This window comes from Mustela erminea, chromosome 5 (genome assembly GCF_009829155.1).
Source record: "Mustela erminea isolate mMusErm1 chromosome 5, mMusErm1.Pri, whole genome shotgun sequence".
In the NCBI taxonomy this organism is placed as follows: domain Eukaryota; kingdom Metazoa; phylum Chordata; class Mammalia; order Carnivora; family Mustelidae; genus Mustela; species Mustela erminea.
Genome location: NC_045618.1, coordinates 2,919,654 through 2,937,223, shown reverse-complemented (window position 1 = coordinate 2,937,223; position 17,570 = coordinate 2,919,654). Strand labels below are relative to the sequence as shown.

Here is a 17,570-nt window from a genome sequence, read left to right as displayed (position 1 = left end):
TCTCCATAAACCTGGCCATTTAAAAAAAAATTATTTCGAATAAACTGTCATCCTGGGGGCCAACTAAACATATGTAGGATTCTGCTTTGCAGAGGTTGCCATATGCAACTTCAGACAAAAATTCAAAAATCAGAGGGAAAATCTGGAAAACAATAAGTTAAAGAAACCGTTCTGCTCTGGGAGGGAGTCTGTGGACACAGCTGGTAGCTATCAATTACTTGTGATTGTGACAGGAAAATCTGGCACCTTCCGTGGCCACATACAAATCTGTCATCATCGTATTGTACCTCATCTTTTTACCAAGTGTCAGAAAGGAAGGGAAAGGCTGTTTGGAATGAGGCTACAATTAAAAAGCCCTAATTACTGGAGGGAATCAGCTTCAACTTTGCTAAAGGAAACTCCCATTTTTACCTTTCCAGATGTGTCCCTGACAAATTATTTCTGCAGTTCCAAGAGTAAGTTGAAGTTTAGATAAGAATTAATGGGAAAGTAAGAATGGAATGAAATGCGTTTTTAACCTGACTGCTTAATCCCGGGTCCCTGCGAAACGGTCTTTCATTTCTCCGCCTGGCCCACATTTGAGAAATGGAAGCGGTGTGAGTATCCTCCCGAGACGCCCTCCTCTTGGCCGTGCTCGGAGGAAGCTGAGGAGCCAGCCCACTGCACGGAGCACCTTCTCCCGCTCTCTGGGACTTTTCTGGCAGATCTAGCTGGCTTCCAATAGCGCCTCTCCCAGGCTGCGGTCCAGGGGCCCCGTGCCGGCCACCGTTCCCACCAGTGAGTACAGTGAGTCAGAGGAGGAAGCCTGGAATGTGAAGGGGACCTGCCACCAGGTGATGGCGTACTCTCCGAGTGCTTCGCAAAGCAGCCGATGGGCAGTCTACCAGAAAACAGCTCCTGGTGGTCTGTGGCCGTGTCCTCTCCAGCCCTATCATCATATCTCATTCGAAGCTGTCATGACATTTCACTTCCTTTCCACAGAGCCTTTTTGGGAGCTCGGGAACTGGACGCATTGTTCTGCCACCTGCGGCCACTCGGGAGCCCGAGTCCAGAGACCCCGGTGTGTGCTGGCCGATGGACAGGAAGTGAGCGAGGCCCTTTGCCAGCACCTCCCGAAGCCGCTGGCCGGGTTTCAGCCCTGTAACATCCGGGACTGCCCCTCAAGGTATGTGTCGTCAACTCTTCGTATCAGTACCAGGTTTGGGCTTGGGGTGGAAGGCGTGGTGACTTGGATTTCCTAGCGCCGTCACATCGATGGGCTGAGCACGTACCCTGCACCGGGCGTTCTGCTCAGTGCTCGCGCGGACCACTTCGCCGTCACCTTGGAGGCAGACGTTGTTAGTTTCTCAGACTTCGCGAATGGGAAAGCACCCCCGAGGCCCTCCAGGTACAAGGGCCAGAATTCAAATCGAGAGGATCTGTGTTCAGAGCCTCTGCTCTTGACCGCTACCCAAATCTGCCTCCTGCACTCACGGGGCTATGTGGTCCTTAGCAGAGCCGGTCCCATGGGTTTGCCTGGAGGGAGCGCCGCAGGCCAGCATCCCTGGAGGTCCTGTTCCAAGTGCCATTCCTTAGGCTCCACCCTGGGGGTCAAAACCGTTCATAACCTTTCTAGGTAATAGCTAGAAATCAGTCCTTTAAACATGTCCAAAATCAAACTCATGATCTCTTCCAAACTGGGTACCCCCCTGCCCAGGCTTCCAGACACACTGCATCCCAGACCCCTGTGTCTGTCACCTCCATCTGTTCTTGTCCAGTTCCCCCACCCCCAGGAGCTCACGCCATCAATGTCCCTCACATGGATGGCCCAGAATCCTCCTGATTCTTGTCTCCCTACCTGGAGTGCTCTCCCCATGCGTGAGCAGAATCATCTTTAAGACACAAATTCACCATGATGCCTCTTTGTTTAAAGCCCTTCAAACACCTCTTGTGGTTCTTAAGACCAAGGCCCAAATCCCTAACTCTGTCTTACTCATGTTGTTCACCCTGATGTCTACACCAGTTACACAGTGCTCAGTGAGTATTTGCTGCCTGACTGAATACAGGAGTGAGAGAACAAGTCCCTCCACCCTTGTGCCTCGGGCTGCCCCCTCTGTCTGTCACAGCCTGGTTATCTGATCTCCACGCTCTTTTTGTCTCTGAGACGTGCCTTTCTTCTGACTCAGAGGCTCCGCACATGCTGTTCCCCTTGCCTGGAGCACTGTTCCCTCTCTGAGTTCAGTTACTTCTGTTCATTTCTTTTGAGGAAAACTCTTCCTTACCTTCCCCCCCAAGCTCAGCCAGCCCCCTATTTGTTTCCTATTCTGTTATCACTCATGTCCATGGTTCTTACCATGTCTGTCCCCTGCAAGAGTGTCCACCCCAGGAGGGTAAACACACAGCTGTTTGCAGAACACTTTGTTCCCAGCACTTAGCACCATGTCTGTCCCCATTGTGAGCCCTCCACGGATGTGTGTGGAGTGAATGAATGAATGATTGAATCACAGAGTCCCTAGAAGTAACTGACCAAATGGCACCAGAATCCCTAGTAAAACAAAATAAATAAGTAAAATCAGATAAGATAGCAATAACACTTATGGAGCACAACTGGAGATGGACACTTTGTTAGAGTTCACAACCCTCGTACAAGTGCCTACCTGGATCCTCTGAGCTGGGCCTGGGAAGGTAGCGGGAGGCAGGGTCCACTGGCAAACAAAGCAGATGTCTGAGAACGTGTTCTTGCGGGGCTGTGGCCATCGGTGGCTGACGTGGCTCTCGGCACCCGCCGTGTTCTTGGGAGGAAGGTCTTGCGCTGAGTCCTCTGTCCCTCAGGAAGTATCAAACTGATGCTCCAGGAACTTGGGGGCAGCTGGTTGGGCCAAATCTTGATTCTTATAAAGTGGAAAGAAATGTATCAGCCATGGTGCTTGTTACGTATTCTCTAGCCTGTGCAAGTTCCTAGGATAAGCGGCCGTCCTCTTTCACACTTATGAGAGACACCTCAAGGTCTCGTAACCCAAGGGCTCTCACACGGAGGGCCCTTCCTCACTCTGTGCTGTGGACGCCTCTGGTCGTCTGGAGAAGCCTGGGGCTCCCTTCTCAGGACGAGGGTTTTAAATCTATAAAATAGAATATACTCGATCACAAAGGAAACCGCTAACATTGATATAGAGGATTGACACGTTAAAAATGGTGATACAATACTAGACTTGCTTCTCTGTTAAGACAAATAACACCAGCGGTGCATTAGTCGTGAAGTGGAGGGTGGTGAGTATAAAGGATGCTTTGAGATATCTGCCGCAGCCGTAATGCCTTGTGAAAATATCCGTGGTTTCCCTTGGTAATGAAATCACAGCAGTGCTAATACTGCTGGACTTTGCAGCTGGCATCTTTATAACTAAAGGGGCACTAATTCCAGCTGTAGCTCAGTGACCACGATGAGGTAATTCTTTGCCCCGCCAGGTCCGTGGTCTCTTGGAGCTTCCTAGAGCCCAGCTTAGGTGGGACTCCCCAGAGCCTGAACATCCGCAGTGACCCAGCACTCAGTCTCCCAACGGTGTCCAGCTCCGAGCGTCCTATGAAGGTGTGAACTTAGGGTCCGACGAACCTAGAATCCAACCACAGCTCTGCTGGTTTATAGTTATGTGGCCATAACTGAGACACTTTTACCCCTTTGGACGTTGGTTGGTGTCTTCCCCACAAAGAATGGGAATCAGATGTGAATATCTCCCAGAGCAAATAGCACATATGTGCTTTAAAACTATTTTCTCCCCTTTGGTTTCAGTGAATTGAAATCCACCTTTTTGAAATTTCCACCTCAGTTTTCCCTAGCTGTGCTGTCTGGGGCCCGGCGAGTTCCAGGTCTTGTACCCTTGCAGACTCCCATGTTCCTTATCTTTCCTTATCTCCCCTGGTCCCTCTGTCACTCCCCTGAACAAACGGGAAGTCTGAGCAGAGAGCCAGGAGTCATCTGAGCAGAGACCCGTTCCCCTAGAGACACGCGACGGCCCCCACACCGTCAGTCTTAGGCTCGATGTTCAAGGCTCTCGCGGCAGGGGCTGACCTTACAGTCCTCACTGAGCTGCTGTAGTTTTTATTTCCAGGTGGTTCACGAGCCCGTGGTCAGAGTGCTCTGTGTCCTGCGGAGAAGGATTCCACAGTCGCCAGGTGACCTGCAAACGCACCAAAGCCGACGGGACCCCGCAGCTGATGTCCCCGGGAGCGTGTGTTCCCAAAGAGAGGCCTCCGGGAAGAAGGCCGTGTTCCAGTCATCCTTGCGGCCAGTGGGTCGTTGAACCGGGGGGCCAGGTACAGCTGACAGATCTAGTGCTGTGACAATAATGTAATCGTCGCTTTGCTTCTCATACATTTTTTTTCTTTTAATTTGAGGGGAAAACATCGGATTGCTCTCTAAGGCTAGTGTATATGTTGGCGTCAGGGATTAGATTTGGAAATCAGGGAGTCACTGTCTTCCAGTATAAAGGAGAATCAAAGTTGGATTCTTTGAATAGAGTAGGTCAGGGACAGAATTTCCAAGACTGGCTGGTCCGGGGCAGCTGGGGTGCAAGCAGGCTTCGAGAGAGGGAGCCGAGGAGCAGTGTGCGAAAGTCTCATGGCCTGGGTCCCAAACAGCACCTTGAACAATGTTTTAAAATTAAAAATACTTGGGGCAAAAAAAAAGTTTAAAGAGATGTCGAGGAACCTAACTCATCTGCGAGGGCTGCCTTAACAAAATACCGCAGACCAGGTGCCAGGGAGAGCAGAAGCTTATTTTCCCACAGTTCTGGAGGCTGGAAGTCCACGGTCAAGGTTCTGTCAGGGTTGGTTTTGTGGGGCCTCACTCTCCTGCTTCAAGACAGTGTCTTCTCGGTGGGTCCTCACGTGGCCCCTTCTCTGTGCAGAGAGAGAGGGAGAGAGAGACACATTTCTGGTGTGTCTTCCTCTTCTAAGGCCACAATTCTAGCAGATAAAGGCCCGACCCTATGGCTTCATTTCACCTTTAATACCACCTTGTAGACCCATCTCCGAATACAGTCACACCAGGGGCTTAGGGCTACCACATACAGATGTTGAGGGGACACAGTTGGGTCCATAACATCCCACCCTCTGCCCCCCACAAATTCATGTCCTTCTTGTGCACAAAGTACATTCATCCCATCCCAATATCCTTAGAAGTCTTGGCCCATTCCGTCCTCACTTCAAACCCGAAGTCTCACCAAACGTCACCTAAACTAGGAATGGGTAAGAAGCAAGCCGTCCTGACGCAGAATACCTCTCCCCCGTGAAGTTATGAAGGCAGACAAGTTACGTACTTCCAAACTACATTGATGAGACAGGCAGAAGATAGACATTCCCTTTCCAAACAAGAGAAATCAGAAAAGGAAAGAGGCTACGGGTCCCCGTCAAGTCCCAAACCTAGCAGGGCTAATTCCATTAGATCCTGGCACTCGAGAATAATCTTTGGCTTGGTGCTCTGCTCTCCAGACCCCCAGGGCCCTAGACCGCAGCCTCCCCCACGTGGCTCTTTGGAAGCACTAAGTAGGGGCCGTGGGGGACCCCGGAAATCGAGGAAACAGCCTCTCCACACCATCCCCTGCCAGGCCTGTCACAGGAGCTCGTTCTTTCCTCTTCCTGAAGGATAAAGCACGTTTGCCGCTGAGCAGTTTTGTCCCATCCTGTAGAATCCACAGCTTCTAAAGCCTCCCTTAACCGTCCCTTCACGGTCTCTTCTAGTACGATCCCGTCTCTGTTCCTGGCTTCCACGGGGCTGGCTCACCAGCTCCTGCGGGGGTCTCCTTAAGGAGGGATGGTCCAGCCGCACCCTTAGCGTTCCTTCCGGAATGTACTTCCTCATTCTTCAAAATACAGATGGACTGGGAATTTTCCGGCTCCTTCAGTTACGATTCCTTTTTCGCTTAATGATTCCTTCAGTTTATCTGTCCACGCACATTCTGCTCCAAGCATGAAGGGGAAGCCAGGTGCCACCCTGAGCTCTTGGTTTAGAAGTCTCCCTAGCGGAATATCCGATGTCATTTCAAGCATAAAACAGAGTATAAGGAAAAATTAATATGTATTATGACTGCAAGAAAATTAAGAACCGCATCAGGAAAGAATTTTTTTCCCATAATTGAACTCACCTTCACCCAGAAGCCTCTGCTTTTGCTCAGAGCAGGAAAACCCAAATTTGGCAGTTGCTTATGGTTTGAAGCAATGTCATTGTTGGACCTAAGCCCTGTCCATTACAGACTGGCCCCCCTCCTTCTCCCTTCTCCCCAGAGGTGCTCTAAGTTTCTGGGGCAGGCGGGGGGTGGGGGGGCGGTGTAGAGGAGGAGGAAGATGCTGAGGGAAGGCTGTCTGGCCCCAGAGCCGAGCTTCCACCCTCCCTGATTCCCTGGGGACCCCCAGCCCCATCTCAGCACATGGTCTTGGCACCACGGCACGCATGGGCTCACAGTGGTGTCTCCTACTTTGTGCTTCTGTTCCAGTGTCCTGCACGTTGCCTGGGTCGCATGGGGAGGCTGCAGCCGCAACACGAAGTCTGTCAACCGCACAACAGCTCTGACCCCCGCTGTGATGACAGAAAAAGGTACCGACCTGCCCCGGGGCCGCGCGAACCCCTCTCCTGCCCCAGTCCGTGGCTGTGACTTCCTGACAGTGCAATGACCCTCCCGTCCACGACCTCTCACAACCGACAGTTCCTAGCAGGGACACTCTCTTACAGTGCCGTCCCCGACAGCGTGCGTAAGGCTGGAAGAGTCACTAGTATCCACTGTTCTAATTACACGTGATGTAGACATGAAACGTATCTGGACAGGGACACCCCAAAGAGGAAAAAAAAAAAAAAGAGTAGCATTGAGGACAGGCATTTTTCCCTCCGTAGCCAAAGTTGGTCAAGCCTAATGATATTTCACTGAGGTTTACAGCTTAAATCTTCCCAGTGTTTGCCGCGGACGGTGTATTCCTCTGCCTGGAAACCTCGGGCGAGGAGGCGGGCACAGTGGTGCAGCAGAATGAAACAAGCTTTTACCTTGCGAAGGGGCTTAAACACAGAGAGTTTGCTTTTCTCTTGTGTAGGAGTCAAAGCTGGTGCTCAGTTTGGGGTCGAGGGGCGCTGTTCCGTGAGGTTACCCCGAGGGTCTAGTCTACCCCCTGGGGTATTACGGTCCACGCAAAACTATGGTTGGGAGGTTTCGGGGAGTTGGCTGGTCTGAAACATCTCTGCAGCCTGGGTCACAGAGGATGCTCAGAATGTGACTCCCTCTCTCTCCTCCCCACCCTGAGTGCTGCCGGAGAAAACGAGATGACCTTGACAGTTGGCTCCGTGTCCATTCTGAGCCTTCAGTAAGGTTTGGCAACGCAGAGTCCGCTGTGTTTCCTGTTCCCCACAACACAACCCCAGCCGGACCTGTTTTCCTCAAGTGGAAAATGATCAGAACAGCTTCCTTCCCTCTCAACAGACAACCTAGCTTTGTCTTTTGCTGAGCAGACAGAGACCACACACAGACCGACACGGATCACCCCAGAGGTCTCATTTGGCATTCTCAAAGACAGGCGGATGGCACAAGCGTGTACACGCGTTGAGCTTTCTTTTTTAACGCACCTGATGTACTTTTCTGAAACTTGCTTTTTCTCCTTATCCGTACATTATAGACTTTCCCTGATCTTGGTACGTAAGATTCCCTTTGCTCTTTTCCATTGTTGTATTTAACATTTTTATCTCATTCCATTGCTGATGGACATTTGTGTGTTTCAGGTTTTTTTTTTTTCCTATCCCAAACAAATGCTGTAGTAAACATCTTAGAACATATATCTTTATCCACTAACAGCTATGTTTTGGGTACAGCCTAGGATTGAATTGACAGGCCTGTTCATTCTGATACTGCTAAGTTACCATCAAAACGTCTCTACCAAGAGTGCATGAGGGTTCCCCCTTTTCATGAACATTATATGGGTTTTTTTGTTTTTATTTTTTTTAAGATTTTATTTGCTTATTTGACAGACAGAGATCACAAGCAGGCAGAGAGAGAGGAAGGGAAGCAGGCTCCCTGCTGAGCAGAAAGCCCGACTCGGGGCTCGATCCCAGGCAGAGGCTTTAACCCACTGAGCCACCCAGGCGCCCCAATGGGTTTTCAGTCTTTAAAATTTTGCCAATCTGATGGGTAAAAAATCACATCCTATTGTAATTTGTATTTTTCTGATTACTTTTTTTCTTTTTCAGAACGAATGAGAGAGAGACAGAGAGCACATGTATGTGCCCACAAGCAGAGGGGAGGGGCAGAGACGGAGGGAGAGAGAGAATATTAAGCAAGCTCCCCACGGGCTCGATCTCACAACCCTGAGATTATGACCTGAGCCCAAATCAAGAGTTAGATGCTCAACCGACAGAGCCATCCAGGAGCCCCTCTGATAACTTTTATTTTTAAGATTTTATTTATTTATTTGACAGACAGAGGTCACAAGTAGGCAGAGCCAGACAGAGAGAAGGGAGAGGAAGCAGGATCCCCGCTGAGCAGAGATCCCGATGCGGGGCTCCATCCCAGGACCCTGAGATCATGACCTGAGCCGAAGGCAGCGGCTTAACCCACTGAGCCACCCAGGCGTCCCCCAATAAGTTTTCATATACATTTTGGTTCCTTGTATTGTGTTCTCGAACCCATCTCTGCCATGATGGCCCGTAGCCGAGCCATCCCACGGGTCCCCCTCCGCCTGTTGGTCCTTTCCTGCCCAGTCCCCACCCTGCAGCCTGAGCGGTCCTTTCCAAAGTCAAATCTGATCGCACCACCTCAGCACCCCACCTCCCCGACAGATTAAAGCCACTTTAGAGACCTCACTCGCTCTTAGCAAGGAGGGTGACCAAAGTCTGCAGTGTGGCCTAGAAAACGCCACACGGTCAACTCCTCCCTCCCTTTGTTTGTTTATTTATTTATTTATCTATTTATTTATTTATTTATTTTTGAAGACTGATTTATTTTTAGAGAGTGAGATACAGGGTAGCGGGGACATGGGGGAGGGGCAGAGGGAAAGAGAAAGAATCTCAGGCAGATTCCCTGTTGAGCAGGGGGCCGGATGTAGGGCTCGATCCCATGACCCCGAGATCACCACCCGAGCTGAAATCAAGAACCCAGGCGCCCCCTTTTCCTCCCTTGACAGCCCCACCCCAGACCTCACCCCCGCCTCTCTCGGAGCTCCAGCCACGGCCTCCTTCCTTCGGGACACACTGTGGATGTGCCAGCGCTGTCCAACCGAGGGCAGCGAGAACAGGAGGTAGAAACATAGTAGAAGGCACGGGAGGGGCTCAATATACGGTCAAATGGGGCTTTAGAGAAAAAGATGTGGGGGCGTCTGTCTGTCTTGGTTGAGCATCTGCCTTCTGCTCAGGTCGTGATCCTGGGGTCCTAGGACCGAGTCCCACATCTGGCTCCCTGCTCAGCGAGTCCCGCATCTGGCTCCCTGCTTCTCCCTCTGCCCTTCTCCCCTGCTCTTGTGCTCTCTCTCTCTCTCTCTCAAATAATAAAAATCTTTTTTAAAAAAGAAAAAGATTTGCGGAGCTGGACAGGAAGCATGGAAGTGGGTGAAGGAGCGAGCCCGTGGTTGCATGTGGCTGATGGTGAAGGGTTGTGTGAGGTCGGGGAGGAGCTCGACTGAGCAGAGTCGGGACATGGGGGGACTCTAGTGGCAACAGGGTGACTGTGATTTCCTGCCACACGGGAGAGCAGCTGAGCTGCCCGTGCACACGCGTGCGTCGCACCATTGCCCAGACTGCGTCCCCCTAGCTGGAGCAGCCCCGTCCCCTGTCCTGTCCCCGGCCCCGAGGACGTGGGCTGTGCTGGATCCACCTTCCCTTCACATGACCTCAGGGACCAGCCCCTGGAGCTACGGCTGCCGCGTGGCTGTCTGGTTCCCTGCGTCCTCTCATCCGTTGTAAGCCCTGGGGCTCCTTCTGCCTTCCCGCCGGCCCTGCCTTCCGTCAGAGCGGAAGTGGCTGTGTGTTAGGGTTCTTGGGGCTGGAAACAGTAAAATCAACTCAGAATGACTTATGCGAGAAAAATGGGCGATTTCCTATTCCGATGGGACCACCCAACACTTGTGCACCATTGGGCATCCTTTTAAAATACGTTTTTTGGTGTTTTCTGTGAATATTCACCTTTTTTCGGTAGAAAGAGCTCATCTCTGCATGGGGGGTAGGGCCAGGAGTACTGGCTCTATGCCTGGTTGTCCGAAGCAACTACCCTTTTGTCCTCTAGGATTCACACCCACTGGGGGAAAAAAAGCCCTGTAAATGAACAGGATACCCTCCTCTCTTCCCTGGTAAAACCCTAATGTGGCGTGACCCTGTTGTTCAAACAAACCTTTTGATGGAGTCTCCCCCTACGGGCCACTCGGAGTACTGCTTCCAACTCTGTAAGGGCCAGAAGCCGGTCAGGTCAACACAGTTTCTCCACCTTACTCCATTTCCAGTGGCGATCCTGCGCTCCTTTTAGATCCCGTGTGCTGGTAAGGAGCCTCTTACAGGAATACGAAAATGCCTCAGGAATTCAAAGGGCAGATTCCATCAGACCCCGGGAAGCACTGAGACCACGAAATGAGAAGTTGTTGGGGTTTTTTTCTCTTCTAGCCTCTGCAGCTCTTGGTGTTTCGCATCCTTCTTTGTTATTTTCCTGAATTTTCTTTTTCTGGTTCTCTGGCCCATGTGGCAGAATATGGCTTTCGTGATCTCCAGACGTCGTGATTGCGGTCTTATTCCAGCACCTTCCACATTCCTGGAATAAGGACCGTCATTGAGGCAGCTCGGTGAAGCTGAGGTTCTCTCCCGGTCGCCTGTGGGGTGGGACAGAGTTCCGTGTAGGGGCACGATATCGCCCAGGACCCCTGCCACGGGGAACAAGGTCACGCACCCCAAAGTGTGTCCACCAAGCTGGCTGTCTCTTCTACGCTAGATAACTTCCAGAGTCGAGGGCCCCAGCTGTCTGTCCTGTTTGCCAGGGTAAGGAACCAGAGACAGATCCCTGTCCCCGGACGGCCCGTGTTAAATCTGACTACGACTCACCGCGTGGCCAACTCTGAGTGCCGTCCCTTAGCAGACCAGCTCGCTCCCACACATGTGACACTCTTACCCGAACCTCCCCCATGTGCTTTGATAAGCACAACCGTCTGTGTGTCGTTAGCACGTCCGAAGTGGCTGAATGTGAGCCGTTCCTCCCTTCCTTGCCGGAGCTGACCCGCCCCAGCTTCTCGCGACAGCCGGTCCTTTGAGACACGTGTCCTGACTCGGTGTGGGAAGCGAATGGACACGTGTGCTTGGCTTCTCTGTCCTGGTTACGCGCGCGCCACCCACCATGCACCCTGCAAATCATGCATCTGATGAGTCCGGTCCTAATCCTGAAACCTTCGTGGCTCGGAGCTCGGGTACACAGAAAGGCTTGTCCCAGCAGGGAGTGACTCCCCACCTCTCCCATTTCCACTCGCTGTTTCTTTCCCTTGTCTTTTCCCTTCTTTCTCTTTCAGACCCACGTTGAGGAGGAACTGCTCGTCGGGGGCTTGCGACGTGTGCTGGCGCCCGGGCCCCTGGAAGCCCTGCACGGCGGCCTGCGGCCGAGGCTTCCAGTCCCGGAAGGTCGAGTGCGTCCGCTCCTGGAGCTGCAGACCCGTGGCCGAGAGACACTGTGTGCAGAGGAAGAAACCGGCTTCCTGGCGGCACTGTCTGGGGCCTTCCTGTGAGAGTACGTACCTCTCTCAGGTACCACCGCCGGCCGGCAGCCTCGTCCCAGCCAGACCTGGGCGAGGGGGTGGGGGGGAGGCGGGGGGGCAGCCTATTTGGTGTCCCCGCTGACCGGCCATGTAAGAATCCCGTGGGTGTCGGCGGCATTGGCTATGATGGATTTGTCCCCACGTCTGACCGCCTCACCGCACTCCCCTTCTGCCCGGAGGGCGGTCTCCTCAGCTAGGACGGGGATTCTTGGCATAGATGTTTATATTATTATTATATTATATATACAGTATATTGTTTTAATACTATATATGTTCATGGACACACGTTTTTATATTATGCATATTATAATTGTTATATCATTTTTATAAAACTTCATCATAAATATATTTTGCTAGGGAGCAGGTCTATCCCATTTATCCATTTTCCAAGGGTCCACAGCCCTGCTGTTCTCAGCACTGAGAGGAGGAGCGTGGGCCACAAGGGCTGGGAGGCCCCGGAGAGCAGGGTGAGGCCACGTGGCCTGGATGAGAAGTGAGCCCCGTGAGTTTCTGGCTCTCGTGTAGGGCCGTGCCTCCATCCCGAGCTTAATGGGGTTGCTTTTCAGTTTTTTTTTCTGAGTCCGGCTGATGTACAAGGTTGCACAGTTTCAGGTGTAGGACGTAGTGATGGAACAGTTCTATCCATGCCGCTGGGCTCCCCACAGATGCAGCTGCCACCTGCCCCGCCTGGCGCTGTCACTGTGCCCGTGACTCTATTCCCTGGGCCGTGAACCCAAGCCCGGGTTTCTCCAGCTCGCTCCGTGATTGCAGTGTTAGGCTTGTCATAAACTCAAAGGGTTTTATTTTTTCAGTTTTTGTAACTCCTTCTCTGGTGAGCTGTGTGTTCAGTGGGTATCTCTGTTTTCCCTTTTCCGCAGGAGACTGCTCAGACACAACTCACTACTGTGTGTTCGTGAAGCATCTCGGCTTGTGTTCGCTCGATCTCTACAAGCAGAGGTGCTGTCAGTCGTGTCAAGAAGGGTAAACGTGTGGCGGGATCGGAATGCTGCTGTGAAGACAGAACCCAAACGGAAAAGCTCTTTCCCCCGACGCAGCTGGTTCAGAAGCATGTTATTTCTTTCAAAACTCTAGATTCTGCATTCAGGGGTCATTGCGAACTTGCCACTGGCGGGATGTCCTATTGTTTTCCTGGTGGCCGGTTTTTGATCGCAGCTCTTTGAGATGATCTGTTCCGGGACGATCAAACACACCGTGGCAGGTGTGCCCTTGCACTTGGGACCCTCCCCGTGCCCTCCTAGTAGGGAAACTGCCCAGATCCCCAGTGCGATGTCACAGGCTGCTTTTTCCTGTACGTGTAGACGGGTGGAGGGTAGGACGTCCTGAAGACGTGACGGGCATGCGGCAACTGATGATCTCCTCTTCTCTCGAGTTTTAGGGTTTCAGCCTGTTGATAAGGCATCTACACTTTGGAAGCCCTGGCCAGTAGTTGTTGAGATGGCATAAGTGGTGCAGGTGGCATTTTGATGGGTCCTTAAGTCTAGTCTGTGAAGAGGAAGCGGTCCCTGTGGCCACACTCATGGCACCGACTGATCCAAGGACCCTGGGAGTTGGGGGGGAGGGGGCGGGTGGCATCTTGTCTTTGCTCTTACAGAACCCGGGGATGAAAGCCCAGAGTAGACATTGCCACCAATTCCACAACTATGGAGATCTGTGACCAGATGAGGCATCTCTGAAATCAAAGGAGAGGGCACGTTCACCTTTTCTACTGATTTTGAAATGTGTATTCAAAGCTTTCTTTTAAGAGCTGTGAATGAGAGTTTTTCTGAGCACTCTTCTCTTGCACACAAACAAAAAACATCAAAGCCTTATTAGACCTAATTTATGCCTAGAATCGTACTCCTGAGGATTTTCTATTTCAGGGTTTTTATTTCTTATAATCCTGAAGGTTCTAAGAAAGTCATCCAAATAGCAAACATGGTGATTGAAAAGAATTATTGTGAATAAGTGTTTTAATTCAGACCGATCTGTCGGTAAATCCAAAGTGGATTTGGGTTGGGCTAGAAGTTACAGGAGGGCTAGGGGTCAGAGCTAGGATTTGGTGGGTAAGTGTAGGGTTCATTTTAGTCTGAGGATTGGGTGAGGTGAGAGAGGAAGGTATGTTAGGGTCAAGGCTAGAGTTGGCGTTGGGGGTTAGCGAGAGGCCGAGCTGGGTTGCGTTGGGTTGCGTTCAGACTGGCGCCGGTGCTGGTGTTGGTGATGGTGCCCGGGTGGAGAGTAAATTGGGACTAAATTGTCGAAGGAGTCTGGGGCTTGCGTGAAGTTGTGACGTTGTGACGCTGATTCAGTTCTGGGGTGCTTTCCCCAACATCCCCAGCGGTTCTGGCTTTGGATGGCTCACGGCCCCAAGGACGCAGCCATCCTCCCTCGGTCAGCATCCCGTGCCGCCGACAGCCCGTTGGCCACGGCGTCCCCTGAAGCAGGTCGTGCGGGACCGAGGCCCTGATCACAGAGAAGTGAACAGCGCGTTTGGGCTTTGGATCTGTCCGTGGGCAAGCTTGCTGGTCTCTCTGCCGCGTATTCGGAGCACCAGCTGTCGTGTTCTAACTTCAGCCTCACCGACACTGACAATGAGCACTACTGTATGCGGAGGGATTGGTGGCCGGGAAGGATGGGGACATGATGGGCACACACAGCCCGTGGGGCGCTGGTCCTCAGTCACACTTGGTTGGGGAAGGTGTTTAAATTAAAAGAAAGATCGTTTGTAAGATACTCTTTGTACATATTTATTATATGACTTAAAGGTGCAATATTTTATTTTGTACAGTATGTAATAAAGAACGTGGGACATATATTTTTTCTTATCAACAAAATTTCCTATTAAATAGCTTCTCCTTTGTATTTAAAGTTGCTATTTTTCGTTGGCTATCATACCGTTGTCTTGGTATCGTTCAAGTGACATTCCTGTGTACTGTATTTTACTACTGTTCCTATCACACAAGAGTTAGTGTTTCTTTCATGACTCCTTATGTAATTCAGAAATAAATCTACTTTGATTATGCAGTGGAATCCTTATACATGTGGGCGGCTTATTTGTGTTGTTTCCGGAAGCCTTGACCGTTGTCACCTTGGCTGCCTCCTCGGGGGTCCAGGAGCAGACCTGATGGGCCCCCTGCTCTGGGCTGTCCTGTGAAGTGTGGGTGACAAGATTCAGGACCGATCACACAGAAGTTCCCTCTGAGTCCCTTATCCCAATCATGTACGCCCTATGGACTGTCGTTGATGTCGAGGGCAGAAGGGCTGGAAACAAGCCCTCATTGACCGCTGAGACAGTGCAGAAGTGGGTGGCAGTGGGAGCGCAGGAGGTGTCATACCCTCTTATTTTTGGCCACGTTGAGGGGTTCAGGGACTGACGTGAGGTGTCTGCGCCTGAAGACGTTGTGGCAGCGCTTCCTCCGTGCCCCAGCCGAGTGTAGAGCGCTTCGGGATGGGCGGGGAGTCTTTATAGACAGGATCCACGTTGTTGAACTTGAGATGCCCCTCCCTTCGCCTCGGGCCTTGGGGTTTCTGAGGTTATTTGTTGAAGAAAAATCAATCATTGTTAGGTAACTTGTGAGACTCTATTAACCTCAGGAGGCCGAGCTACGTGGGAGATAAGCGGTTGGAATGCCCGATGTCTAGAAGGGTAGGTTTGTCTTCCCTCCCCTCCCCCTCCCTCCCTCCCTCCGTTTCTTTTCTTTTTCTTTCTTTCTTTCTCTCCCCTCCCTCCTTTCTCTTCACTTTTCTCTTCTTTTCTTCCCTTCGTTTTCTCTCTCTCTCTCTCTCTCTCTCTCAAACTGAGGCCGTGTCCGTGGGTTACAAGGAGTGGAGAGCATTACAAGGCAGGGGAGGAAATGTGAGGCATGTCCTTCCCGACTCCGAGAAACTCCCCTGGGAATGCCTCACTGTTTTCTTGGCTTTCGGAACTACTTCGTGATCCTCAGTGACCGTCCAAGAATACGGAGAAATCCAGATGCCGCAGTCCAAGCGCTGCTGGAAGGCTTGGGTCCTCTCCTGTACAATGTGATGAAGTCAATACCCCCCCAGAACGTTATTTCTTACATATCAACTAGGAAAAGGGTGAAAAAAGTCATGCTAGGAAAACATAAGGAGAGACCACTGTTGGGCTTTTCTTTGTAACCAGCCAAGGACGGGAGAAGTTTGCAACCGGCCCTGACAAGCCTTCCCAAGTGCAAAGAGCGGAAAGCTTTCATCACACCAGGGATCCCGCGTGGTTCCTCAATTCAGGATGGTTCCCCTCGTCGAGCTCCGGACCCCACGCCACGGGTCTCTGCTGAACCTGGAGCCTTGCCGAGGCAGGGGCATCAGCAGGTCCCTGGCATCACACGTGTTGTCAGGGGTGTAGAATGACCTCTGAAATCATAAGCAAACTTGCTGATAGACTGGTGGATGGCTGGAGTTGAAAAGGCAAAACTAATGAGCCTGGCAGAACAAACCAAACTATTTTTTTTAAACTTTTTTATTTATTTATTTATTTATTTAAAGATTTTTATTTATTTATTTGACAGACAGAGATCACAAGTAGACAGAGAGGCAGGCAGAGAGAGAGGAGGAAGCAGGCTCCCCACTGAGTCCCCGATGTGGGACTCGATCCCGGGACCCTGAGATCATGACCCGAGCCGAAGGCAGTGGCTTAACCCACTGAGCCACCCAGGCGCCCTAAACTTTTTATATTAAGGTGACTAAGATGTATGGAATGGTTACAAAAGCACTGCAGGGAATTCTGGTGCATCCTGCGTCTAACTTCCCTTAATGTCAATGTTGTACACAAACAAATATACTGATTGAAACTAAGAAATTGGGCCTGGCACAGAAATAGACACACAGATCAATGAAACAGAACAGAAAACCCAGAAATGGGCCGACAACTGTATGATCAACTAACAAAAGCAGGAAAGCCTCTCCAGTGGGGGAAAAGACAATCTCTTCAACAAACAGTTCTGGGAACACTGGACAGCCACGTGCAGAAGAAAGAAACTTTCTTGCCCCACATACAAAAACAAATTCAAATGGATAAAAGACCTATATAAGACACTTGAAACTATTAAAATCCTAGAAGGGAACACAAGCAGTAACTTCCTGGATGTTGGTCACAGCAACTTCTTGGATGTTGGTCACAGCAACTTCTTGGATGTTGGTCACAGCAACTTCTTTCTAGGTATGTCTCCTGAGGTAAGGGAAACAAAAGCAACAATAAATTAATGGGACTTGATCCAAATAAAAAGCTTTTGTACAGTGAAGGAAATAATCCACAAGACTAAAAGGCAACCTGTAGAATAGGAGAAGATATTTGCACATGACATATCTGATAAAGGGTTAGTATCCGAAATATGTAAAGAACTTATAAAAACTCAACACCCCGAAAAAGAATAATGTGGTTACAAAACGGTCAGAAGAAATGAATGGATATTTCTCCTGAGAAGACATCCAGATGGCCAACAGACACATGAAAAGATGCTCAACATTACTTATCATGGGGAAAACGCAAATCAAAACCACAATGAGATGTCACCTTGCACCTGTCAAAATGGCTAAAATAACAACACAAGATACAGTAAATATTGGTGAGGATGAGGAGAAAGGGGAATCCTCTGGCACTCTTGGTGGGAATCAACTGGTGCGGCCACCGTGGAAAACAGTACAGAGTTTCCTCAGAAAGTTAAAATTAGAGCTACCCTATGATCCAGCAAATGTACTATTAGGTATTTACCCCCCAAATACAGAAATACTCATTCGAAGGGGCACATGCACCCCAATGATTATAGCATCAGTGTCTATAAGAGCCGAATTCTGGAAATAGCCCAAGAGTCTGTGAGGTGATGAAT

General features: G+C 50.7%; 1 protein-coding gene across 3 annotated transcripts in view; it reads left to right on the top strand.

The window, feature by feature from the left end:
- ADAMTSL3 (ADAMTS like 3) overlaps positions 1–12,812 on the top strand; it is a 336,446-nt gene extending 323,634 nt beyond the window's left edge. For 2 of the 3 annotated variants that reach the window (XM_032341952.1, XM_032341950.1), the window contains exons 26-30: positions 982–1,165; positions 4,083–4,287; positions 6,465–6,565; positions 11,485–11,699; positions 12,606–12,812. In XM_032341952.1, coding sequence (XP_032197843.1) covers positions 982–1,165; positions 4,083–4,287; positions 6,465–6,565; positions 11,485–11,699; positions 12,606–12,712 — 812 coding nt within the window. In that variant the 3' untranslated portion in view covers positions 12,713–12,812. Of the gene's footprint in view, positions 1–981; positions 1,166–4,082; positions 4,288–6,464; positions 6,566–11,484; positions 11,717–12,605 lie in introns of all 3 variants that reach the window. The other variant, XM_032341951.1, reaches the window with a different exon arrangement.
- Positions 12,813–17,570: the final 4,758 nt, after the last annotated feature.